A 20,032-nucleotide genomic window follows, 5' to 3' on the forward strand; every position below is an offset into this window, starting at 1 on the left:
GATACATGATTGGAGTTCCCGGGAGTTGCCTACAGACTGGTTATGAAATCTGAAAGTACTGATAGCAACGAGCTATGCTCCATTTCAGGTTCTTCTAGTTCAAATTTATTTTTTCTAGCTTTCAGTATTATTATAAGTTTTCATTTTCAAATTTTCTGTTTTAAAATTTTTTTATTCAACAAAACATCCAGCAGGCCCCGATCCTAAGTTTTGCTGTCCCCTGACAGTTGGTACCCTGACTTTCAGTACATCGTTGTTTGTTCTGTTGCAAACACATCAACAGCAACACAGGCAAATCCCCAAAACGGACTTCCGAAACAGATTCCGGCAAAAAGCACGTTAGGTTGGCTTCCAACGAACGGTAACAATGGCCCCCAACGATCCATCGCATCCTGGTGGCAAGGCCTCCGCCGTGGCCCTGGCCGCCAGCCACACCATCTCGTATGTGCAGTGCCAGAACCTCAAGTACAATGTCATCATCCTCGGCTGGCTGGGCGTGATCATCTCCAGCGTGATCCTAGGCAGCTCCGTCCTGACCATCCACTTGCGGGCGGACATCGAGCTGCTGCTCAACCAGTGGCCCTTGAACTTGATCCCGGTTACAGATCAGCAGCTACTGATCAATTGTGAGTACTCCTAGATCTTGGGAATCAGCCTTGGGACTAGCTAATTTTGATCACTTGGCCACAGTGTTGACCATCTTTAGCTCCATTGCCTACGGAATGTCGTTGATCAACATGGGAGTCAGTCTGCTGCTGCTAATAGGTATCGCCCGGGTAAGTGAAATGGAGAGATGGTATCATGTTCATCTAAAAAAAAGTGTGCGATCCATGCCAATTTCCAGTTTAAATGTCTTTAAAACAATGTCAAGATGAAAATCTTATGACGGATATTGTGTATAGGGATTTTATTAGAGACAGATGTATAGGAAGAACTAGACCTCTAAAAACAAAATCATAACAATACTGTCATTAATTATTCCTTATCTTCATATATCAACGTTTCAAGTCTTGGAATATTTTTAAACGTTTGAATATTATGTATTATAATAATAAAAAGGCATTCAGTTATACAACATTAACATAAATTCACAGAGTGCATGCAATAACGCCCAGTGAAATAACGCCAATGGGATTACAAAATGAACTAAACATGGCACCCAAATTCACATACAAGTCTATTCCGCCTTTTATTTAAAAAAAATTTAAGTATTTAATATTTTTGATAGAGAAAAGTATCTTCTTTCTTTAAGTACAAGTTAAATTGAATTCAACAATATTTCTCGAAACTAAAAATCATAACAAGCCCGATAAGTAACCCCTCTTTTACAGGACTCAAGTTGCTTGATGTACCCCTGGTTAATCTATCATGGCGTTATTTTTGGCTTTGGTCTTTATTTGGGGGTTTTCTATGCGACCGCAGGTTTGTTTATTGACCTGTCGAGCTTTCTAATGTGTCTTCTGGTGTTCACCCTTGTGCTGGGTAGGTATCTTGTGTGTCTAAATATACCTATCATCTAAAAACCCACTCCCCCAGTTATTTTTTACAAGATCTACCACGAGGTCTTCACCCTATTCCGCGTGATGGAGCAGCAGTCGAAGGAGGGGGCCTTGGGCGGGCTTTACTACCAGGATGCCGAGCACGCATGGACCGCGGCTGGGCTTCCCTATCAGCAGGTCTATCTGCCGCGTCTGCCAATCCAAAAGTAATCTCCAGAATACCCACACCCAGACAGCAACTACAACAGCAACGAATATCAAAAAACAAAAAAAGTGACATTTGGACTTCGTTTGTACGATTAATAAACGTTTGAAACGGGTTCGAATTCATTTCAACTTTTGTATAATTTATTTACACACGGAATGTAGTTCATAAATAGTTTTAAAATTACATAACAGCGCATATGACTAAGTAAAATAGGCCGTAATTATCAGATATAATTAATTTAAAGGTTTTAGGGTGTTTGCAAATAAATCGCACACGTGTGTATCTTGCAGACACACACAGCCAATCAGTCCTAACTGCTAAATTGTACTGCGCTAATTTGTTAAATTATTATTTATAATTATATATATATATAGATTATATTGTGTAACCATAAATTAAGTCGGCGTGGATCGGAAGCGGAGTCGGGAGCAGAATGAAGTGAGTTATGTACAAAACAATCTGGGGCCCACTTAGCAGGCAGGTGCGAATGCGAATGCGATGAGAATAAATTAGTGTCGCCCCTCTAGATGTTCATCGTGAGTCCGACGACATAGGATACCCAGTCCACCGTCTTGCTGACGCTGTGATAGATTCCCGGCTGTCCCCGGGACGCACAGGAGTAGCCGGCGGAGACCACACCTGGAGGAGATCAAGAAGGATGGGTTATAGGATATGGTTATCTCTCTGTCAAACAACACCCACCAATCAGATACCATCGCCCATTCTTGTCGTGCATCAGGGGTCCTCCGGAGTCGCCCTGGCAGGAGTCCTTGCCCCCGTTGCGGTATCCCGCACAGAGCATCTCCTGGTAGATGACCACGTTGATCCCGTTCTGCCGATGCCAGCGCTCGCAGATCCGGTTCTCGATCACGGGCACATCCACCGCCTGAAGCGTCTTGGGACGCAGCCGAGAGCCCGGATTGAGGGCTCCCCAGCCGGCGGCCCAGCCGAACTTGCCCAGGAAGTCCTCGTTCTTCTCCGGCAGACAAATGGGAGCTGAAAAAAGTTAATAATTTGCGGTTAATAAAAACATTCGAACTTCCATACCTTGAACCTCAGTCAGGTAAAAACTTCGAGTTAAAAAGAGTGAGAGAAAATAATTTGTTATATATTTTTATAGGGTTTGGTATATTTATGAAGTCACGGCCTTTGCATATTTGGGGCGAAGTTTGAAAATGGCATCGAACCAATAAGATTTTTGTCATTCAGGAAAGCAAACAGGCCTACACATTTAGTGAGCATATAAGACAAACATTTGGTTTAAACTCTAGATGAAGCTCGAGCTCTATTGGACTTCTGACTAAAGGAGAAAGGACTGTATAAAATAACTTATTTCAAATAGGATCGCTCAAACGCTCCCACCACGAGTTAATGCAGATCGGGTTCTGGAAGTTCTACTGTTTCTTCACCTATAACTCGGTTTTAAAAGTATAACTTTTTAAAAGGTCTGTCTGGCTCATTTAATTTGTTTATTAATAATTATGAATATTCGAATTATTGATTATATATTTAAATATACCCGACAAACTCACCTATGTGTGGCATAAAGTGCACGGTGCGTTCCAGCGTGAGAACGGATATGTCGAAGCGGTCCGCCTGCGGCGTGAACTTGAAGTAGGGATGGACGTCGATCCGCCGGACTCCGAAGGTGTAGGCAGGCAGGGGCTCCACGGCCGAGTTGATCACGTAGTCGCCCAGCGTGACGTGCACCTGGCGCGGAGTGGCCCGGGCCACACAATGACCGGCGGTGACCACGTGGCGCCGCGAGATCAACGAACCTCCACATCTAAAGGGAAAATATTAAATATAAAACACGATCCCCAAGGAGGAGTATATATGCTTACCTGGAGGAACCGATGCGGATGTAGGCCTGCCAGGGAAAGGAACCGAAGCCCGCATCATCGCCGCCCACGATCCGCCGCTGGGCGGTCTGCTTGGCCAGCGAAATGCCGCAGCCTGAAAAATGTGAAAAGGAGAAGGGTAGTCAGATCAGATGGAACCAGGCACCAGGACCTCTTGACGGGGCTTTCTGGGATGATGGGATTAGTGAAGCATTAACAACGGGTTGAGGTGACCACCAAGCAAGCAGTTAGCCAAAAACAAGCAGCTGCCGGGTTCAAATCAGCTTTCTAGAGTCGAGTTAAGTCGGGTTGAGTCGTCGCGTCTGCGCGTCTTGATGGGATTTGGGGTTTTGGTCTCTGGGCTTGGAGCGTAATGCCGTTAAGCTATGTGTAATATATGGCTTAATTATCATTAGCGTGCTGTGGTAATTAACATGCTCATGCCGGGCAATTAAACATATATTTTTTTGGTTCCAGCTCAGCCTTTCTTTCGCCTCCTTGGCGGGTGGCTTTGGTTTTTTTTTTATTTTTAGTGGCGTGCGTTGTTATAGGCCTTCATATCTCTCTCCATACATCCAATATAATATAAGATTGCAACTTAATTAGGCACTGAAAACTAACCAAGAGTGTAACAATAACAAATGCGAATTACGAGTGCATAACTACATAACAAAACGAACTACAAAATATACGTAAATTGTTAGAGGTGGCATGCAAATTATTTCCCAACTATTTTTTCTTTATATTCGGTATTTGGTATTTGGGTTTAGTGTGCACGTGCTTGGAATTTGGTTTCAATTGATTGGATTGAATTGGATTGGATTGGATTTGTTTTGGTTTGGAGGCTTGCTTTCGAGCTGAGGCTGCCACCTGCCACACTCACTGGGTTCGTTGTTGACCGGTCCATAGTTCTTTTGCGGCAGATCGGTGAGATCTACGGCATTGCCGACGAAGTCCGAGCTGCCCAGATTGGCCGACTTGGCCGTGCGGTGGCAACAGCCGCGCAGCAGTCCGTCGCAGGTCCCCTGAATGAGGCCGCCGGAGAGCCAGCAGCCCAGGAAGAACTCGCACGTGCCGCCCCGGTGCTGGCACTCCGTATCCGTTGTGATGTCGACTGTCGGATGGGAATCGGAATCGAAATCGAAATCGGAGTTGCAATCGGTATGTTCTGGTGTTTGGATGGGTGTTCATGGGGTTCTCGATCTTAAGGAGGTGTTTCTGTGGTGTGGGGTTACGTGGCCTAGTGCAAGCAGTTTCCCAGCAGCTGACTGAAGCCCCTTCCTAAGCCCTACCGAAATGCGGGGGAGGAGGAGGTCTCTGGGACGAGCCGGGTGCGCGGGCACTTACCTTTCTCCTTGAACGTGCTCGCCGACTGGGGACTACTCGTGGCCTCCGAGGCGCTGTCCAGCTCCTGCAGACTGTAGTCGTTGCGCACATCCTGCACGGCGGCCAGCTCGTTGATGCCAAAGTTCTGGTCCCTATTTGGGATGGAGAAGATGGTAACGTTAGTCTATGGGCTTCAAGAATGAGGTCGATAATCTAATCGCCAATAAAAATTCAACAGCCAGTAATATTACAAGCGGAATGAAGCCATGTTCAATAGATCTATATTTGAAAACTCGACTTTTCACTTATTTAAGAAGAAACGTTTTTTGAAATCAAGACTAAAGTGATCTTCAGTTCGTTTTTCAAGACTTTGATATAGAGTCTTTATTTTGTTCTCCAGGAGCAAGCTTTCTTAGATTTCTTAGTATGGGATTTTGTGGGTGTACTTTGATGCCTATATTCTGGGACTTAAAATAAAGTGGCTAAAAATTGCCAAAATAAATCTCTCTGGTCCTATAGATACCTATTCTCAACCATGTTTAAAATACTTACCTAAAAGCAATGTTATCGCTGAAGTAGACTCCATTTCCGGAGGGTCCACTGCTGCCGGCGGGACCACTGGGTCCGGTGGTGCCCACATTGTCGCTGGTGGGGAAGACGACCCTCGGGCTGCGCGATGACTTGTAGGGATAGTAGCGACTCTTGCGCGATCCCTGGTACTCGCTGGGTCCCACGTACTCCTGGAAGTTCTTCTGCGGTCCAAACTGTCTAACCGGAGCTGGAGGACCAGTCCGGAACTCGGTGTCGCCAAAGTAAAAGCCACGCTGTGGTCTCTGCTGCGGCAAGGCGGTAATTGGTCCATTGATGTCCCCAAACTTGGTCACATCATCTCGATAAAGCTTCAATCCATGTGGCTTGGAGTTGCTCACCAGGCCGGGAAACTCGAAGCTGGAGGAGGCCGAATCCGAATCGAAGTAGAGCTGTCTGGTGTGCCTGGTCTCATGTTGCTCATACTGAGTGGGTGGCGGAGCAGGAGCCGCATCCTCGCTATAAGGCTGCGGTTCATAGCCCCCGGCACTGGTCTCCCCGAAGATGGGATTATCCTCGCGATAGGCCTGCGGGTGGAAGGGACTGGCTGGCTTCAGGCTGTAGCTGGGAAACTGGAAGCCCACCCGCCGGCTGGTGTTCTCCGGCTCGGCGTATTCCAGCTTATCCGTGGAACTGGCGGCGGCTAGGAGATCACTGCGCTCCGTGCGCTCTGGATTGAGTTCCAGCTCCAGAGGCTGCTGTTCCGGACTGCCCTGGGTGGCCAGTTCGGCTGCAAATTCATGGGCCACAGCGGCTATTCCCTCTGCTGGGGGTCCCAGGGAGGAGAGCGTGGCATTCCGACTGGGACGCAGCTGGAGGAAGGCTGCCGAGGATCCTCCGGATCCATTCTCACCCTCCGTTTGCAGGGGGATATACATGTAGTTCCTCCTCCTCCCCTGACGCGTCACATTCTCCGGCATGGTGGGCACCAGCTGCTTGGGCACTGTGATCAGCTCGCTCTGGGGGAGTTCCACAGAGGGAGCAGGTATGATCTCCACCTGGGAGTTGGCGGAGGAATCAGATCTCCTCTGGGCGGTGGAGCCGCCCATCTGCCGGGCAGTGCGATAGGAACCGAAGGACTGTACCACTGTGCCATCGCTGCGCTGGCGGAGATCCTTGAAGCTTATGTCATCCTGCTGGCTGAAGCTCTGGTAGGGAGCATACAGATTGCGGGCAGTGGAGGGCGTGGTGGCCGCCGACGCCCCCGCAGTTTGCCAGGGCAGCAATTGGTGACCGGTCAAAAGGGCGGCCGTGGTCACCGCCGTGGTGGGTGTGGCATTCGAGGGCTTGACACAGCAGCAGTAGGCAAACAGATTAACGGCCAACACCAGCTGGCTCCATCTCCAGTTGTTGCGTGTGCTGAGGCTACTGCGATTGCTCTTCGTATTGGCCACTAACATCTTACATCGAGCAGGATGAGCGGCGGTGAATGGTGGTTGTCTGGCTGCCTGGCTACCTGGCTACCCGGTGATGGTGGTGGTAATGACACTGGCTCCAATTAAGGTGCAGCCGCCTGGCACTTCCTGCTTGGCACCGCCTGAACTTGAACGAATGCCGGCCCAAGAAAAGCTGGTCCGTTTCGCTTTTCTTACGCTCCGCTGGCTGCTGGAAAAGTGGATACCGAATGCTGTCAGCTGCGTGCCGCGTTCATTGATCTCCACACCACACTGGTTTTTCGGCCTGCTCTCTGGGATTTTCCGATTTTTCTGATTTTTCCGATTTCTGCGATTTTTGCAATGTTCCGGCGCGGCTCCGTGGCTCTGTTACAATTCAGCTGGATTTGCGGCACAATCTGTGTGCCTGCCGCCGATCGCTCAGCTCGTGTGGCGAGTTTCGTTTGGGTGCCGGGATGGGATCGAGATGGTGATCGAGTTGGTGGGTTGTTTTGGTTTTTTTTTTGGATTTTTTGGTGGGTCCAGCGGTTATTGGTCTGTGCTGTGCTCCAATGGCAATTATGGCAATTGCTGTTGACGCTTTAACAGCGGAGTTTCAGTGGTTGCATGCTGCACCGCATCGCGACAACGTCCACGAATCACTTCCTTAATTGCCTGCAACGGGTAAACAGAAATTATTATTTACCGAATGACGATAGGCGAAAGACCGGTTTTATTTCGGCAATTAAGAGTGGGTGCCCCGTGTGGGTTGTAAATGCTAAAATGCTCAAATGCGCTTTCGTTTGCCTGGCATAATCTCCGCTTTGCGCATTAAATTCCCATTAATCGCCTTGCAAATTAATTTTAAATCATCAATTTGAGGTAAAAAACATAAAACTGGTTGTTGCCAAAGGTGCACTTGCCACTGCAACACTACACACGACAACACAACACGCGTTTGCGTTTCCTCGGTCACACAATCCACACACAGCTGAGTTTTTGGAAACCTGTCGCCGCGATAAAAGCATCTGGGAAAACTGGAAAAACCATCATCAGCAGCTGCCAGTGCGCAGTGTTTTTATTTAATTTCCCTTTTTTACTTTTTGCGCATTTTCTGTCTAATTTTTTACGTTTAACGACAGAAGGAAATGAATGAATGTAGCGAAAAGCGCGAAAAAGGCACACACAAGGTGTATTTCAGTACCCTATGGGGGCCCAAAAGGTATAATGGTTTAGACTTTAAGATTGTTTGTATTATAACAATTCAAATTAATTAGGAAAGTCTGGTTGATTATTATTATTATTTGTTAATATATCGAATTTGAATAAGGGATTGAGATTTTAAATGTATTCAGAATATTCTTAAAGGTAATGGGAAGTTTTTCTTTGATAATATAATGTACAATATAATGGACAACAAATAAATATTCCGTAGAGAATCCTTGAATTATTTTCATTAATCAAATTATTTGTTTTAAAAAAGGTTTTAAACCTTTTAATTTCCTAACCATTTGATATTATATATATAAAGTTTTTTGTCATAGTGGATGAATTGAATCTAAAATTTGAACATCAATTCTAAATGCATTCAATTTAAATCAATAAATAGAATATGATTAGTTATTATTTGTAATTTACAATTTTTTTGTTAGTGTGTGATTTCGTCTATATTTTGTTAGAGATTTTTAAAAAAATGTTTGCTCCCACTCAAAATAGGGTTATTTTAAAGTCGGCTAAGAACAGAACTCCTAGTTAAAATTGTTTTTTTTTGGTAAGAAGATTTTTTTTGTAGGGTTTTACAAATATATATTTTTCTCCCCCTTATAGTAAGTGCATTTTTGAGTCGACCAAGATCAGAATTCCCAGTAAGTATGAACTGCAAGGCCTGGTAAGCCGAACTTCAGCAAGCTGCCTTGAAAGTAAGAGACTGCCAGCTTTTTCGCTCTGTGCTCGGCGTTGCAGCCAAAGTCGGCGTATTTTCACTTTCATTTCGAGTTCAAGCACCACGAGAGCAGCTGCTTTTGCCTTTTTTTGCTTACTTGCCGCTCTGCCGAACGCTTCCTTTAACTCTTGTGCAAACTTGACATTTTGAACTTGATTTGCGGTGTGCCGGCTAGCGATTTTCCAATGCACCAGGAAGCTGGCTGCCAAAACGTGACTCGGCTCATCGACAGCTTTGCATAATAGTTAACACATTTTGCGGACACTTAATGTATGGATGTTGGTTATGAAATATTTTTTGGCTACCCGACTGGTTTTGCCAGCTGCTGTTTTTGTTTGGCTTTTTTTGCTTAACGCATCGTGATGCAACCGTTGCAAAACTCAATTTACATTTTGGGCAGTGCATGCTAAGTCCGGGCTAATCCATCCCGCCTCCGACTCCTGGATCGGGTTACGTAAGTCTGCACTTAACTGGCAGCTGCTCCATCATCATCATCATCATTATCATCATCATCATGGACGGCAACAATGCGTATGCGTGATGTTGCCATATGGAAACGGCCTTGAGTGAAGGACGCCGGAAACTGGCTTTCTGCGGCTCTTTCTCTTTCGCCAGCTCTTACGCATATCTTACAATCGCTTTCGGTTTATTTGTTTTAATTAACAATACTCGTACTTAGCTGGGATTTTCTGTAAGGGTCTCTGGAGCTATATATATATAGAGATACCTCCCCGGCAACCCTCGCGCCCGCAACTTGATTACTTTTGTTTTAGTTTTGCGCCGGCAGTGAAAGTTTTTTTCTGCCGCAAACAATGCGTCGTTCATTTCGTTTCGTTTCCATTTCGTTGTAAACAAGCGATTTTGTTGCTTTTCTGCTCGTAATTGAGATAAATGCATTTTAAATGCGCCACCGCAGCTGCAGCAACTGGTTGCAGTTGCAATTGCAGTTGCAGCTGATGTTGCGTATGCAGATGCGATGCATTTCGGGCACTCGATTATGCGTCTCAAATCCGAAAGACTTTTCTTTTATCTGGCCACGCATAATTCACGACAAATGAATTCTCCCCGCAAAAGACCGAAGACAATGGCTAATGCGGCAAATGCTGCAGCAGCAACATCTGCAACATCAGCGACTGCAGCAACAATGGCAACACAAAAGCTCAGCCAAAAGTTGTCATTTTCGTTGTCTCCCGTTTGTCGCCGGCTGATGAGTTGCGCATAAAGTAAATGCCAGACAAGCTGAGCCGCCGACTCAAGGAAATTTTTATGCATTTTGTTGAATTGAGGGAAAATGCTTAAATTATGGAGGAGGGACCCCAACGCTTGCCTAATAAATTAGCAAAAAGCCGAAAGAAGAGGCCGAAATCGCTTTCATGCCAGATCCGAGTTAGCGGCTCCTTAAAAGAAAATCTGTGAAAACTGCCAGCTGCTAACAATGCCTCTGAACTAATTGTAAACAAAGCTATATTTATTTTCCTCAACCAAATTAATATGCATAACAAGAGACTATTAAGATAAGAGATAAATCTGAGTCAAGAAAGAAATTTTTTAATAAATTAAGATATGTATATATATGGTTTTAAATTTAAATATTAAATTCTTTAGAAAACGGGCTTTCATATTATTAAAGATTTTATTGTAAAGATCAAAAGAACTTCATAAAACATTCCGTTGCAGGTAATATGTATCTTTCTTCCAAACATGGAAAAAAGTAATACATAAATAAATATTCAAGCTGTTATATACTACTTTCCGAAAGCATAAAACAGTTATGGGTAGGTATTTTATAAAGTAAACATCCCAGACTATTATTTTTTTCTATAGCCAACAATCACTGTATCTACCAAAAGACAAGCCCAAACATATTTGTCGTGTTTTCCCCACTTTTCTTTGATTAAACGTTTACATTTGTTTAAGCAATCAAAAGACAATCACAGCGACCACCAATTTGATAGCTCCTCCCCCTACCGATCCACTCCCACACCCATTTTCGGTGGTTATCCTCTTGGCCAAAAGTGGAATTAAAATAGATTTGCTCAATTATTTACAATTGCTACCATCTGCAATTACGAATTGTTTGCACAAGACGACGAAAGGTTAGGCCCATTTGACTTTCCCACCACCCATCGCCCAAGTGGGTCAAACAGCTGGGCTCGTCTTGGCCAAAGCTGAGCTGAATTAAGTTGGAAATCGGTGTCATGCCATTGGCACATTTAGCCTGGCCTAAAGCAGACGACATATACATATTAGAGCCGCGAGAGTTGGGTAAGGTAAGTGCCGTTGTAAACCGCAGCCAAGAGGATTTCAAAATCAATCGATGGCCGAAAGATGGCACCTGTGACGTCTGCTCCACACACACACAAGGTGTTAATTAGCATTCAATACGCAAGGCTGCTGCGCAATTGTTACGAATGTGTTAAGTCAACACCAGCGGCAGTCGGGTGTTAAGAAGTAGTGTGTAGACCATGGCAACAGCAATAACAAAAAGCCATACTTTTATAAAAACATATATATATATATCATATATAGCATCGCATGCAAATCGCACACGTTGTACCAGTGCTGATGATTATGCAATTAGCGCCACTCATACTGCGAAAGGAACACACGGCGTATGAGCAATATTAATCAAAAGATTGTGTGAGCTTGGAGCCGGTCGATTAGATAAGCGCAATAAACTTGCGGAGAATTTCGTGCTAATGACTCGTGGCGTGCTATAAGACTATAGACTGTATGTATTGGGGGAAATACCCTCTTTTGACCACAAAAAAAACAAAAGACTTAGGCAACAAACTTGAAAATTTTTATCAGTTTCAGAAAGTAAAAGGTTTATACTCAAAACATGCAAAAGTCAAAGATTTTTCAGGAAATGTAAGGAAATAAAGGTTTATATTTTGGGAAATAACATTTTTTAACCACAAAAAACAAAAGACTTAGGCAACAAACTTGAAAATTCACCCCAACTTCAAAAATGAAATGTAGGGAAGCTAAGGTATATATGTTGGTGGAAACACCCTATTTTGAACACAAACAACAAAAGACTTAAGCAACAAACTTGAAAATTGCTACCAGCCTTAAAAATCAAAGATGCTGCCAGAGTTTTTGGCTTCCGGATATGCAGGGAAATTCCCTCCTCCACCATCCAAAAAAAACAAAAGACTTAGGGCACAAACTTCGCCCGGGGTGAATCTCAGTCAAATTCAAATAATTAGCTGACCCACAGCCAGTAGCTACTGCGGTGAACTCCCCCTCAAAAAAAAGAGCTCCCAATTAACAACAACAAGCTGATAAACAAACAACCCGAATGCATAATCAATTGGACTCAAAAGCGAGGAAAGAAAAATGATGAAAACAAAAAATTGAGAAATCATTTGCATAAAGCCAGCAACAATGTTCGAGTTCGGGCATTTCGATTGGCTTACATAAGCCAGCACAGCAAATGCACAAAAGAAGGTAAGAGAGTGAAAAATATTTACATAAAGCATCGAAAAAGAAAATAAAAGCAAGCCAAATGGAGCCAAGAAATCCATGGCCATGGTCACAATTTGGCGGAACTTGTTTTCCAACGCTCGGGTCGTATATTTCGGATTTTATTACATGATGAAAAAGGGTCCCAAACCCGAACCGGATTTAAGGCCGCAACGGCAGCTCCTACAAATTAAGTAATTTGTGTCGGGCTGCTGGAAAGAAAGTTCTCGGCCACAACAACCAAGTTTGGATATACTTATATACATTAATTTGGCACCTTTGTATATACATTAAAGTAGTACCATGCTCCAGAGAGCAGGCCCAGACGAGTTTCTCCGCTTATGCAATAAGCCAGCCCTAAATTGAAAAAGCAAAATAAAATAAAACCACTTCAGGAAAATGAAAAAAAAGTAAAGAGATGTTACCAAAAAATACAAAAAATAAAGAGACGGCGTCGGCGTTGCTGATAATGAAGTTCATGTCATACACACAGATACTCGCACGAAGGTGTATTGTGTAGTCAACACAAGACATCGACGGGGCCATAAAAACGTTGCCAAATAATTTGTGGCTCAAGCTGCAGTTAACCAAATTGAGGCTAAGATGCGCCTCTCTTTTCCCCTTTTCGCCCCTTTTTCCTCTTGACTCATTTCACATTTCGTTTGCCCTTCTTTTACGCACTTTTGTATGTGGCTCAGTATTTATGTTTTCCGGTTTTTTGTTTCTTTCCTTTTTGCATTTCGTTGGCTCTTATTTGTTTTATTGGCGACTTGACATGGTTTTTTTGTTTCAGCCCTTTCGGGCCAACCTATTTATTATTCCAAGTCTGTGTCGGTTATATAATAATTATCGAGCTCTTTGTGTGGAAACACATTGAATAATCGACCGAATTTTGGCATTGTTTTGTTGATATGACGTTTTATTGGGTCATCAAGTATGATTTTTGAAGTTCAGCTTTGATGTTATAATGTATGAGACACAAAATAATGAATGTAGTTAAGTTTTTGAGGCACTTATGATTGGGGTTGAGTAATGTTGAAAAGTTTTGTAGGACAAACTGAATATTTGATAATAAAAATCAAATATTTGTAAGCATGTAAGTGTTACTAAGACTTTTTGAATAGTTCATAAACAAATTAAAATCTTCTTAAGCATTTAGAATACTGAAAGATTTTGTCTTATTTTAAAGATTTGAAAAGTATCTTAGTCCTGAAATTTTTTTTAATAAATATTAATGAATTGTTTAAAGATTAATGAACTGAATATAATGTTATAAATATGATACCATACCAAAAAATATTTTATTTCTGAATTTTTAGCTATCTTAAATATTTGCAATGTTTTGCATAGATTACTCAATGGAAATTAACTAGATTAACAGATTTTTGAAATGCTTTTGATACAGAAAAGTAATTAAAAAGTAATCAAATCCAAACACTTCAAATAGCTAGTTTAAGCTCTATTTGCCAAAATTTTCCTGTTTTACTAGTCAGCAGTATCCCACTGAGAAATGCATGACAACCTGCAATTATTACACTGGTCCAGCTTATTCTAGCGGACTCCAAAAGTCGAAATATATATCACTCGCAGGTGTTATACCCAAACCACAACCACTCCCCTAACGGGACACCCTGATGGTTCGACTGCTGCGGATTATGTGTCCAGGCATTTTGCAAGCATTTAAGCGCAAATACTTTCCACATTTTGCAAGAGACCACGACCACGCCATGAGGTTTGCGTTTTATGCATTTTGCCGAGTGGTATATGGTAAGATTTATTAGATAATGACGCTTTACTTTTGCACCATAACTGAGTAGTTTCTTTTTTTGCGGTTCGTGAGCTGTGCGAATGTTGCAACGTCCAAATGATTTAATCGCTGGGAAGCGGCAAAAATCGATTCGGGAGCCTTTTTAAACGAAAGTAATTTGCAAATTTGGTTAGCTCACCTTTTGGGGAGCAGTGTGAAATCTGCTGAGAATTAATCCAATTTGATTTTTTTTTTGGCGGGGGGAACACACTAGGCGAAATGAGAGAAAGAAATTGTATTAGGAATCCGATTACAAATTGCTCGCAATTTATGTGGCTGTTTTCTTTGCACTTTTCTTTATTGTTTTGCCGTTTATTTATTTTCGTTTGGTTTGGTTTGAAGCGAGAGTAATAATAAAAATAAAAACAAAATGCTTTATTTTTTGCCTTTTGCTGTTGGCTGATCGGATCAGCAAACAAGCAGAAATATTGTTCAAAGTCGCTCGCAACAACAACAACAGCAGCCGAGGCGATTGCGACTCCAATTGCAAAATCAAATCACTTTCACTGTCAGGCCAGGCTTAGATCTGTGGGCGAGAGGGGAGGCGACTCGCAGGGGGGGGTCTTGAAATTGCAGGCAACTGCAAGCCAAATCCAATCCGTAGCACTCCCTCTCTCTCTTTCTATCTCTCCAATGGGTGCCACTTTAATTGCTGTTTTTGGCCATATTTCGCCTGGGGTCCTGGGCCTTATCTTAATCCTGCACTCACACAGTGGCACTTACAGCGATCGCGATCACGGGGTATATGTATCTATATATACAGTATACTATCTTGCAGATACGAACGCGAACGAACCGAACTTGAGCCGAAGTTGAGCAAGGCGAAGCGCGAACACGACCTTCTTGAGCGGAGTCTCAAAGAAGTCTGAACGGTCTGCGCAGGCGCAAAAGCTGAGCGAAGCCGAGCGCGAGCTTTTCGACCGCTGCGCAGCCGCAGTCGCAGTTGCAGTCGCCGCGCTGCTCTTCCTACGAAGCAGCCCCCAAAAGGGGTTTTCGGAAAATCAGCTGTCCAATCCCCCCTCTACGCCCCTGGCCGTGCGTCGATTAGGCAACAATAAATGCACAGACAAGCGTAAAAGATATAAAAAGGGGTTGGGGACCGGGGCCGATCGAGCGGGGAGATGGAGTACTGTAACAGCCACCGCATTGTACAAATAATACAAATTATTGCTTAATGCCGGCAGACGAACGTACACCGAAAATAATAAATACCAGGTCTGCCCAAATCAATGTGTTTCGTCCAAAGCAAATGGCTATCTCAGATCTTATCTCTTGGCCATTTCAGGTAGTGTTGTTAGTCTTGTAGCTCTCTGGGAATGAAATTTGAGATGATTATGATGCATTTTATACACACAAAGATTTAAGATCTAATCGTAGACATGGCGCCCAAACAGAAACAGAAAATAACTATTAAAAAATTATTTGTAACTTTTCTGAGAAATTGTTTTGTTTTTATACCAGATAGAAACATTTCCGAAAATTGGGTAATCTGTATAAATCTAAACACACAAATACTTTCAAATTTAAAATATAAGAACACTTTTCTGAATATGAAGTTTGAGATATTTATGGTGCATGCCTAAAATCTTTTCGAACGGTATACGCTCCGATCAAGAACATAAGAACAATTAAGGAAGTAAAATATGTTTGTGTATCTTTTATAAAGCATCTTATAACCTAGAAAATAAATTCATGTCTCAGAGTTTTGGGAATCTATATTAATGTTATACCATACATTTTTTAGAATTCAAATAATTTTATTCGATATCGAATTGGGCAAGTTGATTGAATAGGGTTCAATCAATCAATACCTACAATCCAATCGACCTCCATTTTATGTGTTTCTTTCTGTGTAAGCATACCTCTCGCATAACTCCCCCTAGTCACCCTTTCGTAAGCTGCAATTATGATATGAAGTCGTAAAGCATCATTGGCCGCCATGGCCAATAGTAAGCACCATCGTTTTATTTCAGTTTTTGTTGCCGGCCAAACATGACAGCCGCCAATTAAACATTTTCAGTTCATATTTTCCCAATGCTTTTGGCTCCGAAGAAACGATAACCAGAAAAACAGAACCCGCAACTCACGAAAGCGTCGCAACATTTAATGCCTTTTGACAGACTGTGACAGGCTGTGACTCGGCTGTGACAGCTAATTGCAGTTGATTTGATTGAAATGTACATAAAGCAGCGTGTGCGCCTTGTCCAACTGACACCGACTTTTAGCCAATGGAGAGCAAACAAGATTAACTGCAAGCCGTATCACAAGGGTGCAGCAGAGGTCCATTGTGCAGACACAAGATTATAGAGAACCGTGAAAATATTATAGACATAGGTGAAAAAACAGAAATAAAAAAAAAATGTAGTAGAGAAATTAAATGGTTGAAAGATTCCCAAGTCTTTGAGGAATTTCCTTCAAGAACAATTTCTTCTTTAAATTGAATTACATTCACAAGATCATAGATAAACGTGAAAACATTAGGGATATAAGTTAATCAAAAGGAATAAAAAATATAATAGATAGAAAAATTATATGGGGAAAGCAAGTCCCTTTTCTTTGAGGAATTTCGTTCAAGAACAAAATCTTCTTAAAAGGGTATTGTGTGCAGTCACAAGATTATTGACAACCGTGAACATGTTTGAGATATAGGTAATCAGAACAGGAATACAAAAATATTTAGTGGAGAATATAAATAGGTAAAACGAGTCCCTGTTCTTTAAGAATTTTATTCAAGAACAATATCATCTTGATTATTTCTTAAATGCATCAATAACCAACGAATTACGTTTTTAAAGTATCTATGAAATCAATCCAGAAAATAAATCAACAAAAAATGTACCTAGCTTAACGTCAACAATAATTGAGTCTTGCAGATAATCTACTTTCAGTTGCCAGACCTTCTGCAGCTGCCCACAATTACCTGGCCTGAGTTCAACCGCTGAGGTCTGACAACTTACTTACGGGCCCAAAGAAATCGCTCCCCACAATGGTTCATCTGTTATCTGTTTTAGCCACTCGAGCGTTCAAGCCCGTACAGTGAATACTTAACAATTCAACGTCAAGGCTGGACGGGAAAGCCTTGATCTTAAAACGGGGTGGTACGGGTTTTACCCGATACCGCGGCATCGTCGGATGGCATGTGATGATTTTTGTGTCGCCCATGCCAGCGGAATGGCCTTTGGGAAACCGCGTGGCGGTCAACACAACATCCGCTGCCGCTTTCAGATGATTCATCCGGCATTAGTTTTTTTTGTCTGTTTGTTTTTTACGGATTTCTTCTATTTACTTTTGATTGCTGCCCCTTGCTATTTAGCAAAGCTAAAAGTCCGTTTTGCTCTCGATTCGCACACGAATTGAAAGTGAAAGGAGCAGCGGCAGCATTTCTTCATCTGTATCTGCAGTGGCTGTCAAGAGGCTGATGCACAGGAAAAAATAAGATTGGGCAGAGAGAAATACGAAAAGTGTGTTTAAAATGCATAATAAAATTTTCTTTGTTAGGAGATGGTATTAAATTATAAATTGAATAACTTAAGGAGATGGTATTAATTATATATTGAATAACGTAACTACATATATTTTTGATAACGTTTTCATAAATTTGAGGAGATGGTATTAATTATAAATTGAATAAAGTAACTACTTATATTTTTGATAACATATTCAGAAATTTAATAGCAGTTGCACTTCGGAAAATATTGCTTGACTTAAAAATGGCTTTATATCAATATATGTATGTATCTGACTTTTGTTTAATTTTTTTCAAAAATATTATGGAAGGTATGCAGCTTAGTCCAATATTCTTAGAATTAAAAGAATAGAATGAATGCATTTTTTGTGCAATAAAAAACCTTTATGAAATTGCTTTGGAAATAAATCAAGGACTACGCTTGCATAATTTTTTGATTTATTTTTTTAAATATAATTTTAAGTTCTTTAATATTAGTAGATTAATTTAAAATTTAAACATAAAACTATATAAAATTTTAAAAATATTTTTCCAAATAAGTACTTATTTAGGTAATAAAATAAAATCTAAAATTAGTTTTCAGTGTTGATTTGGTATTGGGTTGAAGTTGGGGCTTCGGATTGGGATTGTGATTGGGATTGGTGCGGGTGCTGCTGCCGCGTGAACGCTTCAGCCTCAGCTTCAACTTCAACTTCAACTTCAGGTCCACCGCCAGCTGCTGGCGGATGCCTGCGACAGTTGGAAAGTGTTTGCCGCTTTGCTTTTGCCATTTCGTGTTTTAATTTTTTGCGGCCAGGGCAAATATTTGCATACACTCCGCCAGCCAGAAAGCCAGAAAGCCAGGCAGCAACCGCAAATTCGAGTAGCAATTGCTCTTAATTTCGTGTGGCACAATTTCCAAGGGGCAGGCAGCTGCTGCTCTGGGCTTTTTGGCCTGTCCGCAATTATGAATATTCATTAATCGATGACAGGCATTTGGTTTGGCGTTTGGAATTCGCCTGCGCGATTTCTCTGCCCACAGTGCCTGCTAAAAATCAGCATCAGCGGCAATTGAAGCAACGCAAAAAAAAACATCGAGCAACTGCAACAAGGAAGTCGCAGCGCTTTTCCACATACACACCTCCCAAGCAGAAGAAAACTGGCAAACGAAAATCGATAATTGAAAAAAAATATTTACAGGCAAAAATGCAAAACTACGGCATTAGCATATATTTGCCCCAAAACAGGGTGTTGCGGGGCGTATCCGCGGCTGTGCGAGCACACACCCTGTGTGCCACATACAGGAAAATATTCGCAAACGAGTATTGGCGCGCAGGCCTCGCCATCGTATGCCATCATCACTTTCACCCAGAGGTGATATAATGGAGGCAGCCCAGCGATCCCCTGACTACGTCACCAGCGGCCCCAGCTGCCTCTTCCTGGGACATAAACCGAGGTATGGGGGTACTAATCTGCGAATCTTCCATTAAATGCCAATGATCGTTAATGTCTAATCAAGCTGAAGAGCGGAAAATAAGTCTATTTTATAGCCTACAGTTCGTTCCGCATCAAACTCTATAAACTGCAAATCATTCATAAAATTTAAATACACCTAACCTAATATTTCTCCTTAAAAAGGTATACGTTTTACGTTACGTTTACATTTTTTAAAGACCCAGAACCTATAGCATCTGCCATTATAAATCCCTCACGATTGGTTTAATCTGGTTTTTCCTAACCCGTGATCACATTTAGCAGCCCCAATTCCCTTTGCACCTCCAAGAACAATTGAGCCCTGACGGATCTAATCTGCTTTTTGTTTATGCGAATTTAGCACCAGCTCTGGATCGTTGCTAACGATTATCCATAACACCTTCTAATTCCATTAGCAAAGCTTGACAAATTGCCAATATTTAGTTAGCCAATTAGCAGATGTCGGTTCACTTGAGACGAATATTAAATGCCAGAACAGCCGAGTATCTGAGGCGAAGAGACGCGTGGCTAGGATATTGAAAACTTTCCACTCCACTCTCGATATGTCGAAAACAGATCTGATCCGTCAATCATATATCATGTGTATGTGTATATGCACCCGAGTTCCAGACAGACATACAGTCAATGGTTGTAGGGTCTGTGCCACGAGCCAAACTTGATCGTGAAACTCGCTTCAATTAGTGAGCTGCGGTGTAAAGAGGCAAAAGAAAAATGATTTCTTTCAAAAATAAACGAATCTGAAATACTCTTTATTAATTTTAACAAATATTACAAGCACATATTTAAACAAATACGAAGTTATAGTAAAAATCCATTGAGTTTTTAGAAACAAAATCCTTTACATTGTTTCTTTAAGTATTTTATTTAGCAAATAATACAAGGGTTTATCAAAAACCATTTCGTTTTTTAAGTATTTTATTCATCACAAATAATAAACATATATCATTAGGCATAAAGTTACTGTCTTAAGTACCAGATGAATGACTAATAAATCCAATCACAATTTAGTTTTTCAATTCACAAAGTAAACAATGATACAAA

General features: G+C 41.9%; 2 protein-coding genes across 5 annotated transcripts; one reads left to right on the top strand and one right to left on the bottom strand.

Annotated features, from left to right (window-relative positions):
• The first annotated feature begins 231 nt into the window (after positions 1–231).
• Positions 232–1,835, top strand: LOC108008816 (uncharacterized). Its single transcript, XM_017072722.4, has 4 exons — positions 232–626; positions 691–776; positions 1,332–1,482; positions 1,537–1,835. Exons 1-4 carry the CDS (start codon positions 368–370, stop codon positions 1,707–1,709), a joined length of 669 nt encoding a protein of 222 aa, XP_016928211.1. The 5' UTR covers positions 232–367; the 3' UTR covers positions 1,710–1,835.
• Positions 1,826–14,910, bottom strand: LOC108010318 (uncharacterized). 4 transcript variants are annotated; one of them, XM_017075218.4, is made up of 9 exons: positions 14,776–14,910; positions 14,192–14,262; positions 5,427–7,510; positions 4,896–5,026; positions 4,432–4,662; positions 3,552–3,663; positions 3,240–3,493; positions 2,410–2,703; positions 1,826–2,346 (listed from the first exon to the last, which is right to left on the bottom strand). In XM_017075218.4, the coding sequence occupies exons 3-9, from the start codon at positions 6,860–6,862 to the stop codon at positions 2,231–2,233; spliced, it is 2,574 nt and encodes an 857-aa protein (XP_016930707.2). In that variant the 5' UTR covers positions 6,863–7,510; positions 14,192–14,262; positions 14,776–14,910; the 3' UTR covers positions 1,826–2,230. The 4 variants fall into 4 exon arrangements, with proteins under 4 accessions (XP_016930707.2, XP_065719495.2, XP_036669398.2 ...); XM_065863423.2 differs by having other exon boundaries at positions 14,762–14,903; XM_036813503.3 differs by lacking the exon at positions 14,192–14,262.
• Between the last annotated feature and the right edge of the window lie 5,122 nt (positions 14,911–20,032).

Source organism: Drosophila suzukii, chromosome 2R, assembly GCF_043229965.1.
Source record: "Drosophila suzukii chromosome 2R, CBGP_Dsuzu_IsoJpt1.0, whole genome shotgun sequence".
NCBI classification, from domain to species: Eukaryota; Metazoa; Arthropoda; class Insecta; order Diptera; family Drosophilidae; genus Drosophila; species Drosophila suzukii.

Bases quoted from the DNA above. Each gene is read 5' to 3' on its own strand.
- LOC108010318 (XM_036813503.3), bottom strand. From the start codon at position 6,862: ATGTTAGTGGCCAATACGAAGAGCAATCGCAGTAGCCTCAGCACACGC. The intron at 2,704-3,239 runs GTGAGTTTGTCG...AACTTTTTTCAG, and splicing joins GCACTTTATGCCACACATAG to CTCCCATTTGTCTGCCGGAG. The intron at 2,347-2,409 runs GTGGGTGTTGTT...GATCTCCTCCAG, and splicing joins TGGGCGATGGTATCTGATTG to GTGTGGTCTCCGCCGGCTAC.
- LOC108008816 (XM_017072722.4), top strand. From the start codon at position 368: ATGGCCCCCAACGATCCATCGCATCCTGGTGGCAAGGCCTCCGCCGTG. The intron at 777-1,331 runs GTAAGTGAAATG...CCTCTTTTACAG, and splicing joins TGCTAATAGGTATCGCCCGG to GACTCAAGTTGCTTGATGTA. The intron at 1,483-1,536 runs GTAGGTATCTTG...CCACTCCCCCAG, and splicing joins GGTGTTCACCCTTGTGCTGG to TTATTTTTTACAAGATCTAC.